The 20,897-nt window shown below is 54.6% G+C and overlaps 1 protein-coding gene across 2 annotated transcripts in view; it reads left to right on the plus strand.

Moving 5' to 3' along the window:
* Positions 1–17,218, plus strand: part of TTLL1 (TTL family tubulin polyglutamylase complex subunit L1) — a 31,938-nt gene extending 14,720 nt beyond the window's left edge. For both annotated transcript variants that reach the window (XM_006150675.3, XM_006150676.3), the window contains exons 6-10: positions 1,879–1,987; positions 7,465–7,608; positions 10,525–10,611; positions 12,572–12,735; positions 16,945–17,218. In XM_006150675.3, coding sequence (XP_006150737.1) covers positions 1,879–1,987; positions 7,465–7,608; positions 10,525–10,611; positions 12,572–12,735; positions 16,945–17,074 — 634 coding nt within the window. In that variant the 3' untranslated portion in view covers positions 17,075–17,218. The remainder of the gene's footprint in view (positions 1–1,878; positions 1,988–7,464; positions 7,609–10,524; positions 10,612–12,571; positions 12,736–16,944) is intronic.
* The last annotated feature ends 3,679 nt before the right edge of the window (positions 17,219–20,897 follow it).

Genomic DNA, 20,897 nt, shown 5'->3' on the forward strand with positions numbered 1-20,897 from the left:
ACATAGCCATTACGCTAACTGCTGGTTCCCTCTTTGCTTTTTTAAAGAATTATTTTATTTAACTTTATTTACTTTCTTATTTATTTTAATTTGACCAGAGAAGGACAGAGAGAGAGCGCGCATGCAGAAGTGAGAAAGCAAGTTCGAGCTGAGTGTTCAGAGGCGTGCTGGAGGAGGTGATCTGCAATCTCACTTCTGTTCCGTTTTTCATTCTTTGTGCGTCAGACTGAGTGGGAATTGAGGAATATTCTGACCCTGGTAGTAATCAGATTTGGATACTGTTCACTTAGACCTGCCTAGACACTCAGCGTGTAGAGACTGAGCTACCGAAAGATAAAATTAAAAGGAAAAGAAAAGCGAAGAAGAGAAAAGAAGAAAAAAGCTATGAAAAAGAAAGAAAAGAAGAGAAAATAATTTTATATTTTAATTTTAAAAGGCAAAAAGTACTTCACAGCTCAAGTTCAGCAGCCGTCTCAGAATGGGCCTTGGTGTGTGCCTCTCTGACAAGGCAGTGGAAAAGGCAATGGCTTAGCAAGTTACAGGAGGGGCTTGAGAGCCTGGAGAATATGTTTCCTTAAAAACAAAAAATATTCAGAGGTACCAGCAGTTAGCGTAATGGCTATGTCGCTGAACTCCCATGTAGTCGACCGCGGTTCAAGCCCTGGACCCGGTGGCTTAAATTCATGCCAGGCACGTGTGCGTGCATGCCCAAGATCCCGAGAGGAAAATGGAGGAGAAGGGATTGCGGCGTGGCCAGCTCCCTGGGAGGTGATTTCTCGCTTTCTGTCTCTGTTTTTCTGGCGAGTGCATGAGCCCTACAGCAAAAACTTCTAAAAAATAAAACAAAACAAAAAACTCGTGCCATATGCTTCATAAAAAGTAAATAAATTTTCTTCTAATATTTAATTCACAATAAATGAAAACAATTAATTTTTAAGGTTAAACACTGGAGGATATGCAGAGACATTAAACACAATATAAACTCATAAATTTACTTAACTCAGTAGCCGTCTCAGAGGTTGTTTTGAGAGCACAGGCTGTTAGTCTTGACGCTAACGTGAGTCTCACAAATCCGACAGTAGCTCTTTTAAAAATTTTAAACAGGCCAGCGGATGGCATAGTGGTTAAGGTGTTGGACTCCCACATGGCTGACTGGTTCAAATCCCAGACCTAGAAAATCATGCTGAGCATGTGTGTGGGTGTTCCTAAAATCTCAGGAGGAGGATGGAGGAGAAGGGACTGTGGTGTGGCCATCCCACCAGGAGGTGATTTCTCACTTTCCTTCTCACTGTCTCCCTCTCTCTCTCTGGCAAGTGTCCAGTGGCAAAAACTTAAAAACAACAACAGCAAAAACATTAAAACAGGTTCCGCTGTAGTGGCAGGCTGAGCCCACCTGGGAGCCCAGGTCCGACTCCCATCCACCCTAGAAGTGCTGGGTGCTGTAGTGTGTGCCTGTGGTCCCAGCTACTTGAAGCAGGAGAATGAAGACACAGCGAGACCTGCACATGCGTAATGGTTATGTTGTTGGACTTCCACATAGTCACCAAGTTCGAGTCCTGCATGGCTTAAATTCACGCTAAGCACACGTGTGTGCTTGCCCAAAATCCCAAGAGGAGAATGAAAGAGAAGGGATTTCGCATGGCCATCCCCTGTAGGGGGTGATTTCTCATTTTCTGTCTCCGTCTTTCTCTGTCTCTTTGGCAAGTGTATGCACCCTGTAGCAAAAATCTCTCTCAAAAAACATGCACACACGCATGCATGCACACGCGCACGCGTGCACACACATAAGAAAAACAAGAAGTAGCTCTTTTTGAGAGTGAAACAGCACACTTTATTCGAGCTTCTCCCCAGTTTGACCGGGTCTCACCTCTCACCTAGGTATAAGCTTGGCTTCTGCCGGTTCTGCACGGTGAAATACACGCCAAGCACCAGCGAGCTGGACAACATGTTTGTGCATCTCACCAACGTGGCCATCCAGAAGCATGGGGTGAGTATGCAGGGAGTGCATGGCCCTCCTGGGTCTCTTCCACGTTGCGTTTTTTGTGAGGGGGACAGGAGGGATATTCAGGATATGCCCTGCCCTGAGGCCCTGGCCCCGACAGGACTGGGAGTGTGAAGCCTCAGGGGCGGCTGTCCTGGGGCACCTCAGCTGCACACCAGCCTGGCGAGGCCTGGGGAGGGCACTTGGAAGAAGAAGGCCTCGTGTCCGAGCCCCTTTCTCGTTCTGTGACCTCAGGCAAGTGGGTTTAACTCTTGCAGCCTCGGTGTCCCCGTTGGTAAAAGGAGACAGTGTGTATTACGTGACAGGGTTGTTGGGATTATGTGTGATGACACATATGCTTTGTCACTCATTCTGTCCCTCATACTCACAGAGTCGGGGGCACAGTGCTGGGCAAGAGCTACCTCAGCCCCACACCGTGGAGCCCAGAGCTCTGAGGGAAGCCCTTCACCAAGCGGTCCCGTGAGGGTGTGATAACAGATGGGGCTGCATGCTCGGAAGGTGGGAACTCACACTTGCAATAGCACAGAACGGAGAAACCCCAGGGCTTAGTGTCCAGAGAAGGCTTCCCCGCACAAGTGGTGCTTGAGCCGGGATCTGACGTATGAACGGGGCCACCAGAGGGTGTAGGAAAGATCCCTGGGAGGGGTACAGTGCGTGCCAGGCCCTGTGGCAGGAGGAGCATTGTAGGAGCCAGAGGAAGTCAGGGTGGGACGGAGGCGTGCAGGGAAGGGCCTGGGGAGGCCAGCAAGGGCAGGCCTGCGGGGTGTGCAGGGCCTGAGGAGGCCAGTGAGGGCAGGCCCACAGGGTGTGCAGGGCCTGGGGAGGCCAGTGAGGGCAGGCCCGCAGGGTGTACAGGGCCTGGGGAGGCCAGCGAGGGCAGGCCCGCAGGGTGTGCAGGCCTGCTCAGCTTTCAGGCTCTAAGCTGGTGCTCAAAGACCGAAGGCCTTAACTGACTCTGAATTGAATGGATGCTAGATGCCCCATTCTTTCCATAATTAGAGAGGAGAGAGAGTATTGGTGAAACAACTTGCTGAATAATCTACAGAGTTTGGTGACACCAGACTGGCTCCATCCTAAGGCTGTCACCCACCTCTGGGGGCTATGGAAGGGTCCCTAGCCTCGGGGGCTCATATTGGCCAACGGGAGCCTTGGGTTCACCTTACTAATCATGAAATGTCGAGGGCCACCATTGACTGAGGGCCCAAGGGACCTTCCAAGTCAGGCTGTCATCCCTCCCCCTGCCCACCAGGTTTTCCTGAGAGCAACACAAGAAGGCATTATTAGGGAACCGGCAGTTAGCGTAATGGCTATGTCGCTGGACTCCCACGTAGTCGACCGTGGTTCGTGTCCTGGACCCGGTGGCTTAAAACTCACGCCGGGCGCGTGTGCGTGCGTGCCCAAGATCCCGAGAGGAGAATGGAGGAGAAGGGATTGCGGCGTGACCATCCCCCCTGGGGGGTGATTTCTCGCTTTCTGTCTCTATGTCTCTCTCTGTCTGTCTGGCGAGTGCACGCGCCCTACAGTGAAAATCTCTCCAAAAAAAAAAATAAATAAATAAATAAAAAAGAAGGCATTATTACAACTTTCAGTTTGTGTATTTATTTCTCCCAGGAGAGAGAGACAGAGAGACAGATGGAGACGGGCATCCAACAGGGGCTTCATACTGAGAGGCACCTCCAGCCTCAGCTTTGGCCAGCCCAAGTCACAGGCCCATGTACTGGGGTCCACAGAGAGGCCTCGGGGTGCAAACCGGGAGCCTTCCCATGTGGGCTCAGCACCGCAGAGTTGCCTTGCTGTGCCAGCATGGCGGGCCTGCCACAGCTCTGCAGGGTAGGGTAGGAAGGACTTGGATTCACCCAAGGCCTTAATGAGATTTGGGAAGACGACCCTTCAGGTGATGCAGCCCACACCACCCGCCTCCCGAGAGCCCTCATAGCAGGGAGCCGTCTATACTGCAGGGGACAGGGCAGGGGGGACCTGACCATGTCCCTGAGGACAGGGCAGGCATCTCAGCCGTCAGGCCTCCGTGGTCTGGGCTTCCACACTGAAACCAGGAGGGGCCTTCCCAGGAACTACTCAGGTGGGTCACTTACTCCCATCAGTAAGAAACAGGGCCAGCCTGTGGCATGGTGGTTGAGGCTGCTGGGTCTCACGTGACCAGTCATGTGGCTCAGGCTCTGAACCCGGCGGCTTTAGAAACACACTAGGCACATGTGTGTGCGCCCAAAGCCCTGAAAGGTGGGAGAGACGGAGGAGAAGGGATTGTGGCCTGACCCTTCCCCGTGGAGGTGCTTTGTCACTTTCTTCTCTTTCTCCTGCAAGTACACGCATACTCTGGCAAAAATTTGTTGAAAAAAGGAAAAGAAAGAAAGAGAAACCACTTTAAAGTCCCCAGAACAGGTGACTGTGGGTAGCCTGTGAGTGTGGCATCTCCTCGAGGTGGCAGTGTTTCCGTGAGGCTTTCTGTCAATGTCACACTGTTTTTTTTTGGCCTTAGGGCACATGCGCTTGCTGGAGAGCGAGCGAGCGAAGTACTCCCCAAGGGTGATGACCAAGCTGTAGTCCTTCTCCTCTGGATTTGGGGCATACATACCCAGCATGTTTTTTCAAGCCACTGGGTCCAGGATTCGAACCACACAGTCAGCGATGTGGGATCCATCCACCTTAATCTCCATGCTATTTGCCAGCCCCTAATACTATGCCTTTTTAAAAATAAGTATTTATTTATTTTATTGATTATGATTATTGTTATATAAATTTGACCAGAGAGAGAAAAGGAGGAAAGGTAAAATAGCAAGCCCCCAGTCTGGGATTCGAAGTGCAGCCAGCCATGGGAAGTGCAGTGCCGGGACACCTTTTTTTTTTTTTTTTTTTTTAAATTTATTCTTTTTTTTCTTTTTTCTACCATCTTTTAAAAGACCTATCCATTCTTGTTTCTTTTTTTTTTTTTTTTTTTTTTAACATTCATTCATTCATTCATCTGTCTACCTACCTGTCTATCTATTTGTTGTGATATTCAAGCCACTGGGTCCAGGACTCAAACCGTTGTCAGCCATGTGGTGTTCCTGCACTGTAACCACCATGCTGCCTACTGGCCCTGCCTTATTGGCGCCTTTCAACGTGAGAAAACGATGACTCTAAGTCCAGGTTTTAATTTTGAGGGGAAGCCGTCCTTGGCCCCATGGCCTGATGGGTAAGGGAGCTGGAGACCACATAGCTGGGTGCACAGCCTGCACCCTAGCCTCGGCAGCTCGAGAGACAGGCCAGGCACGTGCGTGTGCACACCTGAAGTCCTGACGGGGAGAAATGCAGGAGGGCCATGCCCTGACGGGGGTGCTTTGCCCCTTCCCTGCTTCTCTCTGGTGCACATGTGCACTCTGGCAAAATTTAAATTTAAAAAATTAGAATGGAATAAACAGTAGATACACCATTGAATCTGGAAGATCAGCTGCACCTCTGGGGAGCAGCAGCGCAGGGGACAGGTTGTCGCAAAAGGTGACCAGTACTAGGCGGTCCCAGGGCTGTGTGGGCACGGGCTAGCCTGACTGCAGGGTGGGACGGCCAGGGCAGCAGGCAGAGAAGGGAAGGAAAGGCAGGCGTAATGTTTGCTGATTAATTTGAGAAAATGTTCTGAGGTAATTGGCCAAATTATGTTCCTGTAGACCAAAAAATGAAAGACAGTTCTCTGCTTTTTATCTACACGTATGAGAGATGGTATTTTGCCATCTATCCTTCATAGTCTAGAACTTTTCATAATTATACGTAACAGAATTTACCACTTGAACTACTTTTCTAAGTGTATTCATTGGTTTCTTCCATGAGATAGACAGAGAAGGCAGGCACCCCACAGGGTCCCCACACTGACCCCGTCCACATCCCAGCCAACCCGAATCCCAGGCACACATACATGGGCCTGTGCCCTGCAAGGGAAGCCCCGGGATGTGAACCCAGGACCTTTCCTGCACGAGTCCAGTAGCACATCACCATGCCACCACCTGGGACCACCATTCTGTCGGTGGCAGCCGTCAGCACTCAGCTCCCTCCACCTCCAGAGCGCGTTCACTTTCAGAATGGCAGCTGTGTAGCCATTAAGCTAAGCTCTAAGGGGAGCACCGGCTTTTCTCGGTGGTAGAAGGGATCTGTGACGGGCGGGAAGGGTCTTGGTTTTATATGAAGCAAAGCCTGCATTTGAGGGATGGTGTTTGTTCATTATTAGACTGGCTTTGTTTGGGCTCCCGGTTTTCAGCTTTGTTCTTAGAAAGTGAAATTCCAGTCTCCAGCATTTGAACAGCTCTGGTGTCTTCTCTGCCGCCAAAGGCAAGCAGGTGTGGAGACGCGAGATGCCAGCCTGGCATCAGAAGTCTAGGGGGCCCTGGCCATGCTAACCCAGGGGAGGACGGGCTAGAAAGAGCCCACGCCTTCCCTGTGAGCGGACAGTGCCAGCCCTCTGTGAGGCCGCGGGGCCAGCAGGGGGCGGAGTGGAGAAGGCGCCGGATCCCACATGGCTGACTGTGTAGCTGGAGTCCGGACCTGGCAGCCTGAGAAACACGCCGTGTGTGTGTGTGTGTGTGTGTGTGTGCATGTGTGTGCATGCGTGTCCAAGATCCTGAGAGGAGAATGGGGCAGGGGGATTGTGACGTGGCTATTCCCCCAGGGAATGATTCCTCACTTTCCATCACTCATCTCTCTCACCAGCGAGCGTGTGCACTCTATAGCAAAAAAAAAAAAAAAAAACTGAAAAAAAATCCAAACCAACCAACAAATGAAATCATAGCACTGCAGTACACCAGGCGTGTGCGCGTGTCCTAGGTGCTAAAGAGCAGGGGTGGGGTGAGGGGACCGTGCTGGTGGGCCCCTGTTGAGGGTGTTTCTCTCCCTGATACGTGTACCTGTGCTCTCTCACGAGTTGAAAAAACAAAGCACGGTAGTGCACAGCGACCTTAGGCTCCTTTCCTCAGGAGGGAGACCCCGGGGAGGTTTACTGGGGCCCGGTGCCAGGAGTAGCACCGGAGAAGACCCCAGCTCTGATGTGGCTGCACCTAGGCACAGACCGAGCCCAGGGGTGCTGCAGAGCAGTCCCAGAGGCAGGCCAGACCCACCCTGCGCTGACTGTGCGTCCACCGGCCACAGATGCTGGCCGCCCCAAGGGGAGGCATAACCCTGGGCTGGGCAGCCCCCTGCGACTGAGGGCAAGTCCCAGGTGGGTCCCTGCTGAAAGAAGGAGCGCTGTGGTGTTGGGGGCATGAGTGGCACCAAAGCGTGAGCCACGAGGTGCATGTGATTCGTGAAGGGAGTATCGGATCATGCACCTAAAAATATGGACGTTCAAGAGGCCTGCATCTCCCTGGAGCAGTCAGTCTGCCTTGTTGCAGGCCCACACCCAGGAGGCTCTGGAGAAGGTGGTGGACCTCCTGGGGTCACAGCCCGAGGCCCTCCCACCCTCACCCTGTCTTCCTCCCCAGGAGGACTACAACCACATCCACGGGGGCAAGTGGACGGTGAGCAACCTGCGGCTCTACCTGGAGAGCACCCGCGGCCGGGAGGTGACCAGCAAGCTGTTTGATGAGATCCACTGGATCATCGTGCAGTCCCTGAAGGCCGTGGCGGTAGGTGCCAGGTTGGGGGGAGCCCTGGGAGCCCGGCAGAGCCGGAGCCATCCAGCTGGCCAGGGCCTCCCAGGAGGGTTCGGGCAGTGGGAGCTGCTCACTGTTCTCTCGCTGTGAACACCTGTGAGCACGGCACTGCCCACCTGTCCTGGGAAGCGAGCCAGGCCAGCGGGTGTGGGGCCAGCAGGGCAGACCCTCTGCTCACGGTAGCCCTGCTCTCCACTCCCTCTAGTGGTCTTTTCTTGCTCCTGGAGGGCAGCTGGTCTGTTCTGCCTGGTCAGGGTGGCCATACTGCTGTGTGCGTGTGTGTGTGTGCATGTGTGGTGTGCGTGGTGTGCGTGTGTGTGCATGTGGTGGGGCAGGCTACATCCCATCTCTTTAATAAAGGTACTTCATAAAGCTTCAAAAGCTTTAAGACCCACCACCAAGTCAAAGCAAAAGCCATGCAGGGTCAGTCTGCAGCAGGTGTCCCACACAGGGACGGGCGGGGTGGAGAAACGTGTCCCCTCCATGGAGCCAGAGTGTGGAGTCATGTTCTTCAGAAGTGGGGTGCACATCTGGCAGCAGGGCGGGCATGTAAGTATTTATACGAAGGCTCCATTTCTCTCCTGCTTTACCGTCAAACACGCCAGCATGTACCACGCCTTCCTGTGTGAACGGCTTTATGCAGGCAGTGTGTGATGAGAATTACGGGCAGGAGGAGGTGACCGCGTGAGCCCCGACTTCTGTCTCGGGCGAAGCTCTTCCTGCTTTCTGAGCTGCTGTGTGAGCGTGCACTTGGTTTGCTGATAGACTCCTGAGGGGTCGACTTCCTCACCTCTCATCCCATTGAAGCCTCCCTGTACCTTGGCAGCTCAGGGGGCAGGTGGCAGGGCGGGAGCCCCGGATGGAGCCCACCGCCTCCCTTAGTCTTAGATGTCTGGGACCAATCCCCATGTCACAGGACAGTGCTCTGCAGAGCTTAACGGAACCACCCAGAAGGGTTATATGCTGTCAGTCTACTAACATAGGAAGATGTGAACCTGTTTGTTTTTTTTAATTCACATGTTTCTTCCATGAGAGAGAGAGGGACCGTCCCAGCAGGGTCTGTGCCTGTGACCCCACCTCAGCCATCCTGGATGAGAGGCATGTGCGCACAGTGTGTTCAGGGAGGCCCTGGGATGCAAACCAGGACCCTCCGGTGTGGGTGAAGCGTCACAGAGCACTGTTACTGCTGCACCACCATCTGGACTCAGTTGTGTGAATCTTAATTAAATTAGCCCAATTAAACTATCCCTCGGGCCAGCGAGTGGTATGGTGGTTAAGGCACTGGATCCCACGTGGCCAACTATGTGGTTCTAATTCTGGACCCTACACAGCTTGAAAAACACACGGAGCAGGGCCAGCAGGTGGCACAGTGGCTAAGGCACTGGACTCCCCCATGTGGCTGACTGCAGTTCAGGTGCCTGACCCAGCAACTTGAAACTCGGGGCATGTGTGCATGTGTGCCCAAAATCTCAAGAGGAGAATGGAGGAGAAAGGATTGCCTGGGGGTGATTTCTTTCTTTCTGTCTCTCTCTGTATGTGTTTCTCCAGAGAGTGCACATACCCTATAGCAAAAAAATAAATAAAATTAAAAAATACTCTCAAAAAACAAGAAAGAAAGAAAAACACACTGGGCACATGTGCATGCATGCCTAAAATCCTAAGAGGAAGTAGAGGAGAAGGGACTTGTGATGTGGGCATTCCTCTTGGGTGGTGACTTCTCACTTTCCCTCTCACTCCATCTCTCTGTCTCTCTCCCATGAGCACACACACCCTAAGCAAAAAGACTTAAAAAAAAATACTAGCCCCGAATTCCACTTCATTTCTTGCCTAGTTTTTTATTTCTTCCATGAGAGTGAGGCCCCAGCAGGGTCTTTATGTCACAATCCACCCTAGCCTCCCCAGCTCAGACTGTGCACACATACAAGCGCCCGGCTTGCTCGGCTCAGACCGCGCACACACGCACAAGCGCCCAGCTAGCTCGGGTCAGACCGCGCACACACGCACAAGCACTCGGCTTGCTCGTGCCCCGGGTCGGACCGCGCACACACGCCCAAGCGCCTGGCTTGCTCGGCTCAGACCGCGCACACACGCACAAGCGCCCGGCTAGCTCGGGTCAGACCGTGCACACACGCACAAGCGCCCGGCTTGCTCGGGTCAGACTGTGCACACATACAGGCACCCGGCTTGCTCAGGAAGGTCTTAGGACACGAACCCAGGACCTTGCCCACATGGGTCCAGTTGCATTACACTGTGCTACCACCTGGCCTTCCTCGACCCATTTCAGTCTCCCATGGACTGCAGAGCTTCGAGAAAAAGTGGGCTGAGAAAACCTACCCCTCTGGTACGTGCCTCAGGATTTCTTCCAGGGTCTCAGTTTCCTGAGCTGAAAAAGGCTTGGACTTCTAAAGCTGTGAGGGTCTCTGGAACAAGGATTTATTTATCCTACTTTTATTCTTTCTCCCAATTTTTATTGGGTATGTCTTTTTTAAAAAAAAATTTTTTTTTGCTGTAGGATGCGTGTGCTCACTGGAGACACAGAGAGAGAAAATGAGAAATCACCCCTGGGGAATGGCCACGCTACAATCCCCTCTCCCTCATTCCCCTGGGATTTCAGACATGTATGCACATATGTCCGGCATGAGTTTCAAGCTGCTGGATCTAGGACTCGAACCACAACTGGCCATATGGAGGTCCTACACAGTAACCACTACACCACATGCTGGCTCTGGGTATGTCGTTTTCAGAGGCCAGAGGCAGACAGGGAAGTAGGTGCGTGAGAGGGACCTGGCGCAGGACACAAGGTGGGCCCTGGGACCTTGTGGTGCCCAGGTGCTGGTCTCAGCCGGGCCTTGCTACTGGCCGAGTAACTGCCGGTCCCTGTCTCCACAGCCAGTCATGAACAATGACAAGCACTGCTTCGAATGCTACGGCTACGACATCATCATCGACGACAAGCTGAAGCCCTGGCTGATCGAGGTAACCCCGGGAACCCCGCACACGGCCCCTCCCCAGTTGCCTCTGCCCTGAAGTGGGCTCTGCAGTCCCCAGGCCAGGCAGGAAGACTGGGACGGGTGCTCAGCCTCACAGCGGGCTGAGGGTTGGAACCGGAGTGTGCCCCCAGGTTGCTCCCCTCCCATGGGCTCAGCCCACAGCAGGGTCCATGGTCACCTGCAGATGAGCTAGGTGGCTGGGGTGCCCGCCTGTGTTTCAGGCCACTCAAACCAAGAAGTCGGCCATATGGGACCAGACTCCATGCCACTGGCTGGCCCTTCCTCTGACTTTTTGAAGCCCTGCTGCCCCGCCTGCCCCCACCCCCTGCAAACTGCAGTGATTTTTTTCCTTAAATTTTAGGAACATTCTGTTGTTGTTTAAATTAATTAATTAATTAATTTAATATTTGCTATTGGGCACATGTGCTTAATAGAGAGACACGAGGGACCAATGAGTGGCGTGTTGGTTAAGGCACTGGACACTCCCACATGGTTGACCACGGTTCAAGTTCTGAATCTGGTGGCTTGCTTTCTTGCTTCCTCTCTCTCTCTGGTCTAATTAAAATAAATGAATGAATAAATAAAATTAAATAAGTAATTTTTTTTTTTTTAGAGAGGTTTTTGCTATAGGGCATGTGTGCTCGACAGACAGACAGAGACAGAGAGACAGAAAGCGAGAAATCACCCCCCCCAGGGGGGATGGCCATGCCACAATCCCTTCTCCATTCTCCTCTCGGGATCTTGGGCATGCACGCACACACGCCTGGCGTGAGTTTAAGCCACTGGGTCCGGGACGCGAACCACGATCGACTACATGGGAGTCCAGTGACATAGCCATTACACTAACTGCTGGTTCCCTCTTTGCTGTTTTTGAACTCTTATTTCTGTGTGTCTATATTTCATTTTCCCAGAACTGTGCCTAGAATGGGAGTAAGTAGGTGACTGAGGGCCTCAGGCTCCCTATGGAGTAAATGTTTGCTTTTATTTATTTTTTAAAATTTTCTACAGAGTGCATGTCATTGCCAGAGAGACAGAAAGTGAGAAGTCATCGCACAAGGGGGTGACCACTCTGGAGCCGCTTATCCCTTCTCCTCCAGTCTCCTCTCAGAGTTTTGGGCACACAGGTACCCGGAGCGTTTTTCAAGCCAGTTGGGTCCAGGACTCAAACTGCAGAATCAGCCATGTGGGCTCCAGCTGCCCTTACCACCATGCCCCCTGGCTGGTCCCTCTTCTTTTTTATTTTCCACAGTGTGTTTATTTCTTCCATGAGAGGGAGAAAGGAGAGATGGCCCAATAGAGTCTTCAGGTCATGATCCACGATCTAGCCCAAGCCAGCCTGGATCTCTAGCTTGGTGTATACCGAGAGGCCTTGAGACTCAAACCCAGGACCTTCCCATGTAGGTCAGGGTGTTGCAGTACTGCTGTGCCACTGTGTGGGCATCTCGGTGAGGCCAAGCACTACCTTACTGGTGCAGGCCTGAAGTTGTGTAGTTGTGTGTGTCGTACACTGACTCCAACTTTCTATTTGTGGGGTAGCCGATCTGTAGATCATAGTCCTAACCCCATTTTCAATACGATTTGTCTTTCACCAAGCAGCTAATAAATGTGGTCACCACATGCTTCCGTCACGAGGTGCTCCCAGGTGCTGGGTATCAGCTGTACCAGACAATGACAGCTTAGCAGCATGCATTTACTTATTTTATTTCTCTCTCCCCCCCTCTCTCTCTCTCTCAGAATTATTTTATTTTAATTCGAAGAGAGACAGGAAAAGTGAGAAAGCAAGCCACCAGGTCTGGGACTCGAACCCTGATTGGTCACGTGGGAGTCCAGCGCCTTAACCACCATGCCACCTGGTGGCCCCAGCCAGCATTTTCTTTGAGTGCACATCTTCTTTCCAGAGGAGAAGGTGGGCCAAGTGAAGAACGCGGGCTTTTTTCCTCTCCTAGGTTAACGCGTCCCCATCTCTCACCTCCAGCACCGCCAACGACCGAATCCTTAAGTATAACCTGATCAACGACACGCTCAACATCGCCGTCCCTAACGGCGAGATCCCAGACTGCAAGTGGAACAAGTCCCCGCCCAAGGAAGTGCTGGGCAATTACGAAATCCTGTAAGTTTGGCGTGTTTCCGACGTGCGTGTGTCGGGCCATGTTTGGGCTTTCCGGGTGTGTGTGGGCTTCTCCATTTCATTTATCCGCGTGTTTCCGACTGAGTGTGCCGGGCCATGTTTGGGCTTTCTGGGTGTGTGTGGGCTTCTCCATTTCATTTATCAGTGACGCTATGGGGTGGATCATGTTGTAGCCGAAGAGCATTCTGGGCCCACACTAGACCTTTGTCTATTCTTTTTATGAGAGAGACGGAGAAACAGGCTCCCTGTGTGTCCAAGGGTCTCACCAGGGCACGACCCGGCCTGGCCTCCCAGCTGGCAAAGACCGCGGGTGTGTGTCACCACACTTGGCCTGTTTCAGGTGCATCTGGGAACTGAACCCAGGCCTCCCCTGTAGCTCCACCTTCATGCAGCAGCAGCACCCTACCACTCGTGCCAGGCCCACGCTGGCAGCAGGGATGGCAGGAGCAGGTGCACGTGGCACTCATCTGCAGCAGGTCCCTGGCCCCGTCATGTAGAGCCCTGTGACCTGGAGGAACTCGCTGCACCTCCTGGGCCTCGGTTTACACCCCTGTAAGTGGAGCACACCAGCCTGCCGGGCAGAGCTGGGAGGGGAGGTGGTCACAACCACTCAGCTCTGAGGGCTCACCACGTGCCAGCAACGTGCCAGGTGCTTTGCCCACGTTGCCGCCTCTGCTTTCCCCACATGCTGAGGAGGTAGGTACTTAGCTCCATTGTACAGGTGTGGAAACAACCCTAGCGAGGTTGAGTGGCGCGTCGGTGGTGACAGAAGGTGGGAACAGGGCCCACATGGAGAGCAGGTGTTGGAGAGCAGGGTTCATTGTGCCTGGGTATAGCAGGTGGCCATTAGGGAGGCTGACATGTCGCTGGGCTGGGGGCCTTAGAGGCTGAGGAATGAGTTGCAGAGGAAGGTGGATGCTTTTGTCCTTGAATGGTCAACAGTGACCTCAGGCCTCTGTGCAGAGGTGACGCGTGTGGTGGTGCACGTCAGATCACATTGACACACCGCTTTAAAAGCAAAACTGCATTCCATCGCAAACTTAATAAGAACACAGGAAGCATAATTTAGTGAGGCCTACACACGCAGAGATCTTGCTCTCAGCCGGGAGGTGCTACTGGCAGGATCTGAGCAGGGCCTGGACCCAGAGCCCACATGTGGCCTTCCCTGCTCTACTGGAGGTGACACTGACGTGCACACGCGGCAGCCTGTCATCAGGGTCAGGGAGACATGCGGGGCTGCCAGGCAGTGCCAGGGAGCCCAACGTGGTGGTCGTGAGCTTCACGCTCAGCCAGTCAGTAGGGTCATTGTCCTCTCTGGCCACGGCCAGCTGCCTGGCCCACGTGCAGAGTGGGCAGAGGGTTAGGAGTGACTGGGGTGCGGTGGGGGGCTTGCCAGGCAGAAGATGGTAGGGGAGGGCAGGGAGGAGCCAGTTGCCAGCCACGGGTGGGGGTTGTGAAAGGAGTGCAAGGGCCATGAGCTGGGGACGGAGTGGTTAGAGGTGAGGGCTCGGAGTGGGGACACGGGGGTACTGAATGGGCGTGGTGTAGGGACACCATGGGTGGGGTGTGGACAAGGCCATCAGAGAGCAGGGAGTTGGGGTCTCATCTGGTTCTTGCCATTGGTAGCAACCACAAGGTGGGAGCCCAGATCTCCAAAGACCTAGGGACAGTGGCCTGGAGGTGAGCACATAGGAAGGGTGGGGTGGTTCTGGCTTTGGAAGGAGGAGAGGGCTGTTAGAGAAGAGGCCTTCCCAGGCCCAGGACATGGTGGTGAGAAAGCAGTGCTGTGTGCGGGGGCTGCAGGGCAGGCGGCATCTCCCGGGAAAGCAAGGAAGTGAAAGGGTGTCTCAGGGCACCGTGCGCAGTGCAGGCCTGCAGGTGACCACACACACAGCGGAGCACACTGCGGGTGGCATCTGACTGGGGCATGTTGGAGCCACTTGGGCTTGGCACTTGGGAGGGGAGGCCATGGCCCAGTCCTGAGGGCTTCTGTGTGTTGGCATCGAGAGGGGACAAGGTGAGGCGCTTGGCCTCAAGTCACCGCAGCCAGGGCTGGCAGGGAGGCTGCCCTGATGAGCCAGGCAGTGTTGGCTTTGCCTGTCCTGCCCACGACCCCTTCCTGGTGGGCTGGATGCACCATTTCCAAGTTGAGGTTCCAGGTTAAGGAGCCGGCTCAGACCGAGGACTTTAGTTGAAGAGGCGGACAGGCGACCCTGCCCCAGCTGGTGTAGCCGTCCCCCTTCTCACGATGTAACGGCTCTGGGGCGGAGCCGATGCCAGATGCCCTGACATCTGAGGGCATGCCTGTCCCTGTCCCCAGGCACTCACGTTTGGGACAGCATCCCAACAACCCTCCCAGACACACCGTGAAAGAAGATGAAGCCGGAGGTGTGAGAGCACTGGCCAGGGTCACTCCGGCAGCGACAACCCCCAGAACAGGCGCTCTTGCTGTCACCCCCAGGGCTGTCCTGGCCTTGGCACTGTGAAAACTGCCACTGCCCCAGGCCAGCTCTCAAGTCTTACTGCGGCCTGGAACTGCCCCAGGCCAGCTCTCAAGTCTTACTGCACTTCTGCAGCCTTCAAACAGTGCTGCCCACGCCTGACGGTGCCCGCAGTCTGCCCGTCAGAACCTGGTCTGCTCTCCAGAGCACTGAGCCGCGTGAGCCCCGAGAGCAGCCGCCTGCCAGCCGCCGGCCTTGTGCTGTCCTGTGGCACTGCACTGTGACAAACTGACCCCACGCGGTCCTTTCCGTATTCATTCAGCAGTTCTCGTCCCACCGTGAGGGAGGTGCTGAGGCCACCTCCATCCAGACAGGCAGGGTCACACCAGCCCTTTGGCCAGGGACGCAGACGCAGACAGGGCAAGAGTGACCACAGGCGAAGGGGGAGTTCAGGGCCTCTCGCAGCATGGGGTGGGTTTTTTGCACTGTGGGAGGGGCCAGGACCTCCTGGGCAGTCGTCGGCCCAGCCTCCTCACCTGGTCCAATCACATCTCATGGAGCGGAGGTGGAGAGCGCAGCCCACATGGTCTCCTGACCCCCACCGGCACAGAGTGGACCCCATGGACAGCCATGAGCAGGCCTGCCAGCTCCTGCACCCCCGAGGCACAGCACAGACAACACGTACCTCCCCCTGGAAGTGTCTCCCCCCTCCCCGCCTGCAGATGCCGCCTCTGGAGACAAACGTAACACCATTCGCTTTCATGTGGAGACAAACGTAACACCATGCCCTTTCCTGTAGCCAGCGCGTTGCCATCCAGCCAGCACTGACCTGGCTTCTGTCTGATGAATGTCCACGTGCAACCGAGGGTCCTCTGCCCAGTGCAGCAGCTCACGCCTGCGACACCCTTCAGCCACCGTCAGAGAGGCTCCTGCATGCCCCAGCTCTGGGGCCACAGCCCCACTCGAGGGATTGGATGGCCCGGAGTTTAATCCCACCTCTCGGAGTTTAAGCCCACCTCTCCAAGGGCCAGTTCTGCGTCGGGAGGGTGGTGTGAAGTCGCCATGGCAGCCCCGGCACTGGGGGGTTTACACCAGATGCCAGCCAGGGACCCATGAGGGACCCCCGCCACAGGGGGACGGCCAGGGGCTTGTTAGGTGCCACGGCTAAGCCACCGGGCACCAAGGCTCTGTGTCAGGGCCCTTGTGCAGAAGCCCAGGCCATTTTTCCCTCACGGACCTCGTCTTGGGAGCACCCACAGACACCTAGGGTGTAGACACTAGTAAATGCTAGTTGGAAACAGGCAGCTCAAAGGAGACAGGGAGGAGTGGCGAGGCCACACTGGTGGCATCCGCTCTCAGTGGGCACTGCCAACCCCGTATGTCCTGGTCCCCTCCTGGCAGGTCCCTCACCCGTTCCTTGTCTGCAGTGGGGCTGCTCAGCCTGCCCACTAGGCCCTCCCCCAGACAACTTGGTGTCCTTGTCTCCTGAAGATCATTGACAATTGCAGAAGGTGCCTCACAGGACTGTCCACAGTGACACTGTCACAGGGTTGTGCTCGTGGGCTCCGTGGCCTTGGGTGGAGTTCAGTGGCTGCTGAAGTCAGTGGTAGGGGAGGGCAGGTGGGCCGGAGGGGAGGGTGGGGCCAGGCCAGGCCCCGTCTCAGGATGGCCACACCGCAGCCCGCACAGTGCCCCACTCCACAGCCGCCGAGCAAGAGCTCTCTGACCTTGGAGGCCTTTCTGTTGCCAGGTACGATGAGGAGCTGGCCCAGGGCGACGGGGCTGACCGAGAGCTGAGGAGTCGTCCAGGCCAGTCACTCGGACCCAAGGCCGGCCGCTCCAGAGACTCGGGGAGGACCGTCCTCACGACCTGGAAGTGACGCCACAGAGCACAGGAGACCCTGGCAGACCTGGTCACACTGCACCCCTGGCTTCTGCTGGAGCCAGTTTGGAAATGTCCTTTTTCTAGATTTCTAGAGCTTTTTCCTTTCTTCAGCTCTGTAAATAAACGCGCTTCTTCAGAAGGTTGTGGAGTCTGTTTCATTCGAAGGGATGAATCGGTTCTAGAAGAAATGGGTGAAGCAGGCTCTTCACGGAGAGGAGCCTTGGCCTGTGACTTAGTTCATTATAGGTATTCTCAGTGTTTACAGTTCTGCACTAGCTTACAAACAACCGGCCATGTAGTAGTTAAGGTGCTGGACTCCCATGTGGCTGACCATAGTTCGAGTCCCAAACCTGGCAGCTTAAAACTCATTGCAGGCGTGTGTGTGTGTGTGTGTGTGTGTGTGCATGCATGCCCAGAATCCCAGGAGGAGGGTAGAGGAGAAGTCGTTTGTTGGCGTGGCCATTCCCCTCAGCGGTGATTTCTCACTTTCTGTCTCTGTCCCTCTGGTGAGCACACGCTCCCTCTAGCAAAAATCTCAAAAAATAAAAATAACCAAGCGGCCAGATAGTGGTACCGTGGTGAAACAAGCTTTGCAAGGCTGACCCACGTGGGAAAGTTCGAGATTTGCATCCAGAGACCTCCCTGAGTCCCCTGGGCACACGTGCCTCTCAGCTGGGGCTGGCTGGGCCTAGGGTAGGTCTTGGCATTGAACCTTGTTTGGGGCGGGGCGGGGGGGGGTGGTGCTCGCTCACTTGCTCTCTATTTCTCTCTCTTTCTCTGTGTCTCTGGCTCATAGAAGAAGAAATAAAAACACCCTGAAAATCTCGCGGAACAGTGCCGCTGTGAGGAGGAATCATTGACTGTGGCGGCGACTTTGGCTTCTTTCCTTTTTATCTGACTGTGATTTTAAAGAACATGGGCAGGCGGAAACAGTCCTCGCTGCCCAGCAGAGGCCCGCCTCGTCACTTTGGCTTTGTACAAGGTTGTCGGCAATTTAAGCAGCCGAGCGCGGACAGTTCCCGCTCCGCTCCTGCGATGTCAGCCTCTGGGTCTGCACGGACTCAGCGGGAAGCGCTCCGGCAGCCTCTGAGCACGGCTGCATGACGTGCGTTGACGTGAAGCCACCCTGCAGTCGTGACGACCTGAGCTGGTCGGGTAGACTGACGAGCGTCCGAATAACTCCAGAGATGAGCGAGTTCTTAGCAAGAGCCTTTTTTTACTTTTTCTTTTTTTGGGCAGAGGGTGCATGTGCTTATTGGAGAGAGGTGGAGAGAGAGAGAGAGCATTTGTCCCCACCCACCATGAGGGATGGCTACACCACAATCCTTTCATCTCTCCCTCCTTTCTGGATTTCAGGCACACAAGCACACGTGCCTGGCTCAAGATGCCAGGTCCAGGACCCAGGCTGCAGGGTCAGCCCTGCAGGGTCCAGCTGTCTTAAGCACCAGGCCACTCAGCCAGCTCCTTTTTCTTTCTTTCTTTCTTTCTTTCTTTCTTTCTTTCTTTCTTTCTTTCTTTCTTTCTTTCTTTCTTTCTTTCTTTCTTTCTTTCTTTCTCTTTGGAGAGGTTTTTGCTATAGGGCGTGTGCACTGACCAGAGACAGAAAGAAAGAGACAGCGAGAAATCATCCCCCCACAGGGGGGATGGCCATGCCGCAATCCCTTCTCCATTCTCCTCTCAGGATCTTGGGCATGCACGTACAGGCACCCAGCATTAGTTTAAGTCACCGGGTCCGGGACTCTAACCGCTGTCGGCTACGTGGGAGTCCAGCAACATAGCCATTACTCTAACTGCTGGTCCCCTCTCTTTTTATTGCTTGAGAGAGACGGGCACCTTCAACAGGGGTTCACACTGGCATCCGCCTAGCCTTCCCAGCCAGCTAGGATGATGGACAGGCATGCACGTACCAGGAACCAAGCCCTAGTACTCCATGTGGCTTCCAGCGCTGCAGATCGGCAGACAGCCGCTCTCCCTGAGCTGGGCCAAGTAGAGCCTTTCACTGACACGTGTTCACGGATGCTTCAGTCCCTGTCTTGAATTTACCTTTAAACTCCTGCCATTGTTTGTTAGAGTGTTAGTAAGATTTTCCTCTGCTGATGTGCTGAGTGTACCCCAAACAAGTCCTTTCCCTGATCCTTGTCCATGGGCAAGCTATGTAGTACCCAGTCCCACCCGTCACGTGTACATAACAGTGTGTGTGTGTGTGCTCGTGCACATATTTAGAAAAATTAGCTGTGGGGTGCATGCACTCGCTGAAGAGATAGCGAGAGAGGGAAAGTAAGAAAGCACCCCCCCAGGGCGGTGGCCACGCTGCAGCCCCTGCTCCATTCTCATCTTGGGGTTTTAGGTATGCGCATGCGCCCAGTGTGCTTCTCAAGCTATCAGATTGTGATAGCCTAGTCAGCGAGAAGTAAAAGGCCATCCAGACCTAGGCAGATTTATTGGACTTTATTGATTAAGCTGGCGGCATAGAGGGGGACTCATGTCTCTCAAAACCCTGCAGCCCCAAGTGCAAGGAGAGAGGTGCTTATAAAGGCAAAGCTCACAGTCAATTCTGGGCTGATATGGGGATTACAGTGGAAACTGAGGAGGGGGTGAAGAGAAAAAGGGGTTTTCATGAAAGCAGTTACGGAAGCTGAATCAAGCAGGCTAATTATTTCTGAGGGCACTTTTCGGGCCTTTGTTTAACGGTCCCCATGGCTCTGGGCGGGGTCTGGTGATTGGTAGCTACATTGCTAAGGAGCGCCTGAGCAAAAAGCTTTCAGGGGACCGGCAGTTGGCACAATGGCTGGTCTCCCGTGTAGTCGACCATGATTCGAGTCCCAGACCTGGTGGCTTAAAACATGCCAGGCACGTGTGCATGTGTGCCCAAGATCCCGAGAGGAGAATGGAGGAGAAGGGATTGCGGCGTGGCCATGCCCCCAGGGGGGTGATTTCTCACTTTCTGTCTATGTCTTTCTGGAGAGCGCACGGGCCCTGTAGCAAAAACCTCTCCAAAAAACAAACAAAAAAAGAGTTCTGAGCTAGTTAGCAGAGACCGTAAGACTGTTCATCTCTGTTTACTCTGGGCAAAAGGAGGAAGCAAGTGTAATGCAAAGCTCAGAGACGGAGGTGCTTCTGCTTCAGATGTGGGACTCCACCTGTGCAGTTGGCCTGTGGGGTCCTGCCGCCTTCCACGCACGGCCTGCTGGCCCCTGCATACGCATGTCTAGTGCTGTCCACGACATACGGGGCGGGGGCAAGGTCCTCGCAGATGCACAGGGCACAGTGCGGGGCGGGAGAGGCACGCTGCAGCCCTTGCCCCTGCTCCCACTAAACCATCTGATCCGTGTGTGCACTCCCTCCCCCTGGGTGCCCCGGTCACATGGCAGTCCTTTTCCTCGGTTCTCTATCCCGTCAGGATCCTGGGCAGGCCCACACGCACCTGCCGTGTTTCAGGCTGGGGGGGTGCTGGGACTCCGACCCTGATTGGGCACGTGGTATCCGGCTTCCTCTGCCCTACGGGACCTGCAGGTTTAGAGTTCTTTGTTGTTGATGGCGGGGGTGGAGTTGAGGCCTGGCTCTGTCATTTATTCGCTGTGTCCCAACACTGTCCCCAGGGCTCTCTGGACCTTTGTTTCCCAGTGTATAAAGTGGGGTTAATCATGTTCGCCTCACAGATAGCAAGTGCTGCAGTCCACGGCCCTGCCTGCCTGGCCTCGCCCTGGCATGGCTCTGCCTGGCGGTCTTACTCCGGGAGGTGGTGGGACCCACGGCTGGGGGTCTCTACCTCGGCTGCCGCGCCGCGGTGAGAGGCATTCCCGCTAGCCTCCACCAGC

The sequence above is a fragment of the Tupaia chinensis genome, unplaced genomic scaffold (genome assembly GCF_000334495.1).
Source record: "Tupaia chinensis unplaced genomic scaffold, TupChi_1.0 Scaffold000294_1, whole genome shotgun sequence".
Taxonomy (NCBI): Eukaryota; Metazoa; Chordata; class Mammalia; order Scandentia; family Tupaiidae; genus Tupaia; species Tupaia belangeri.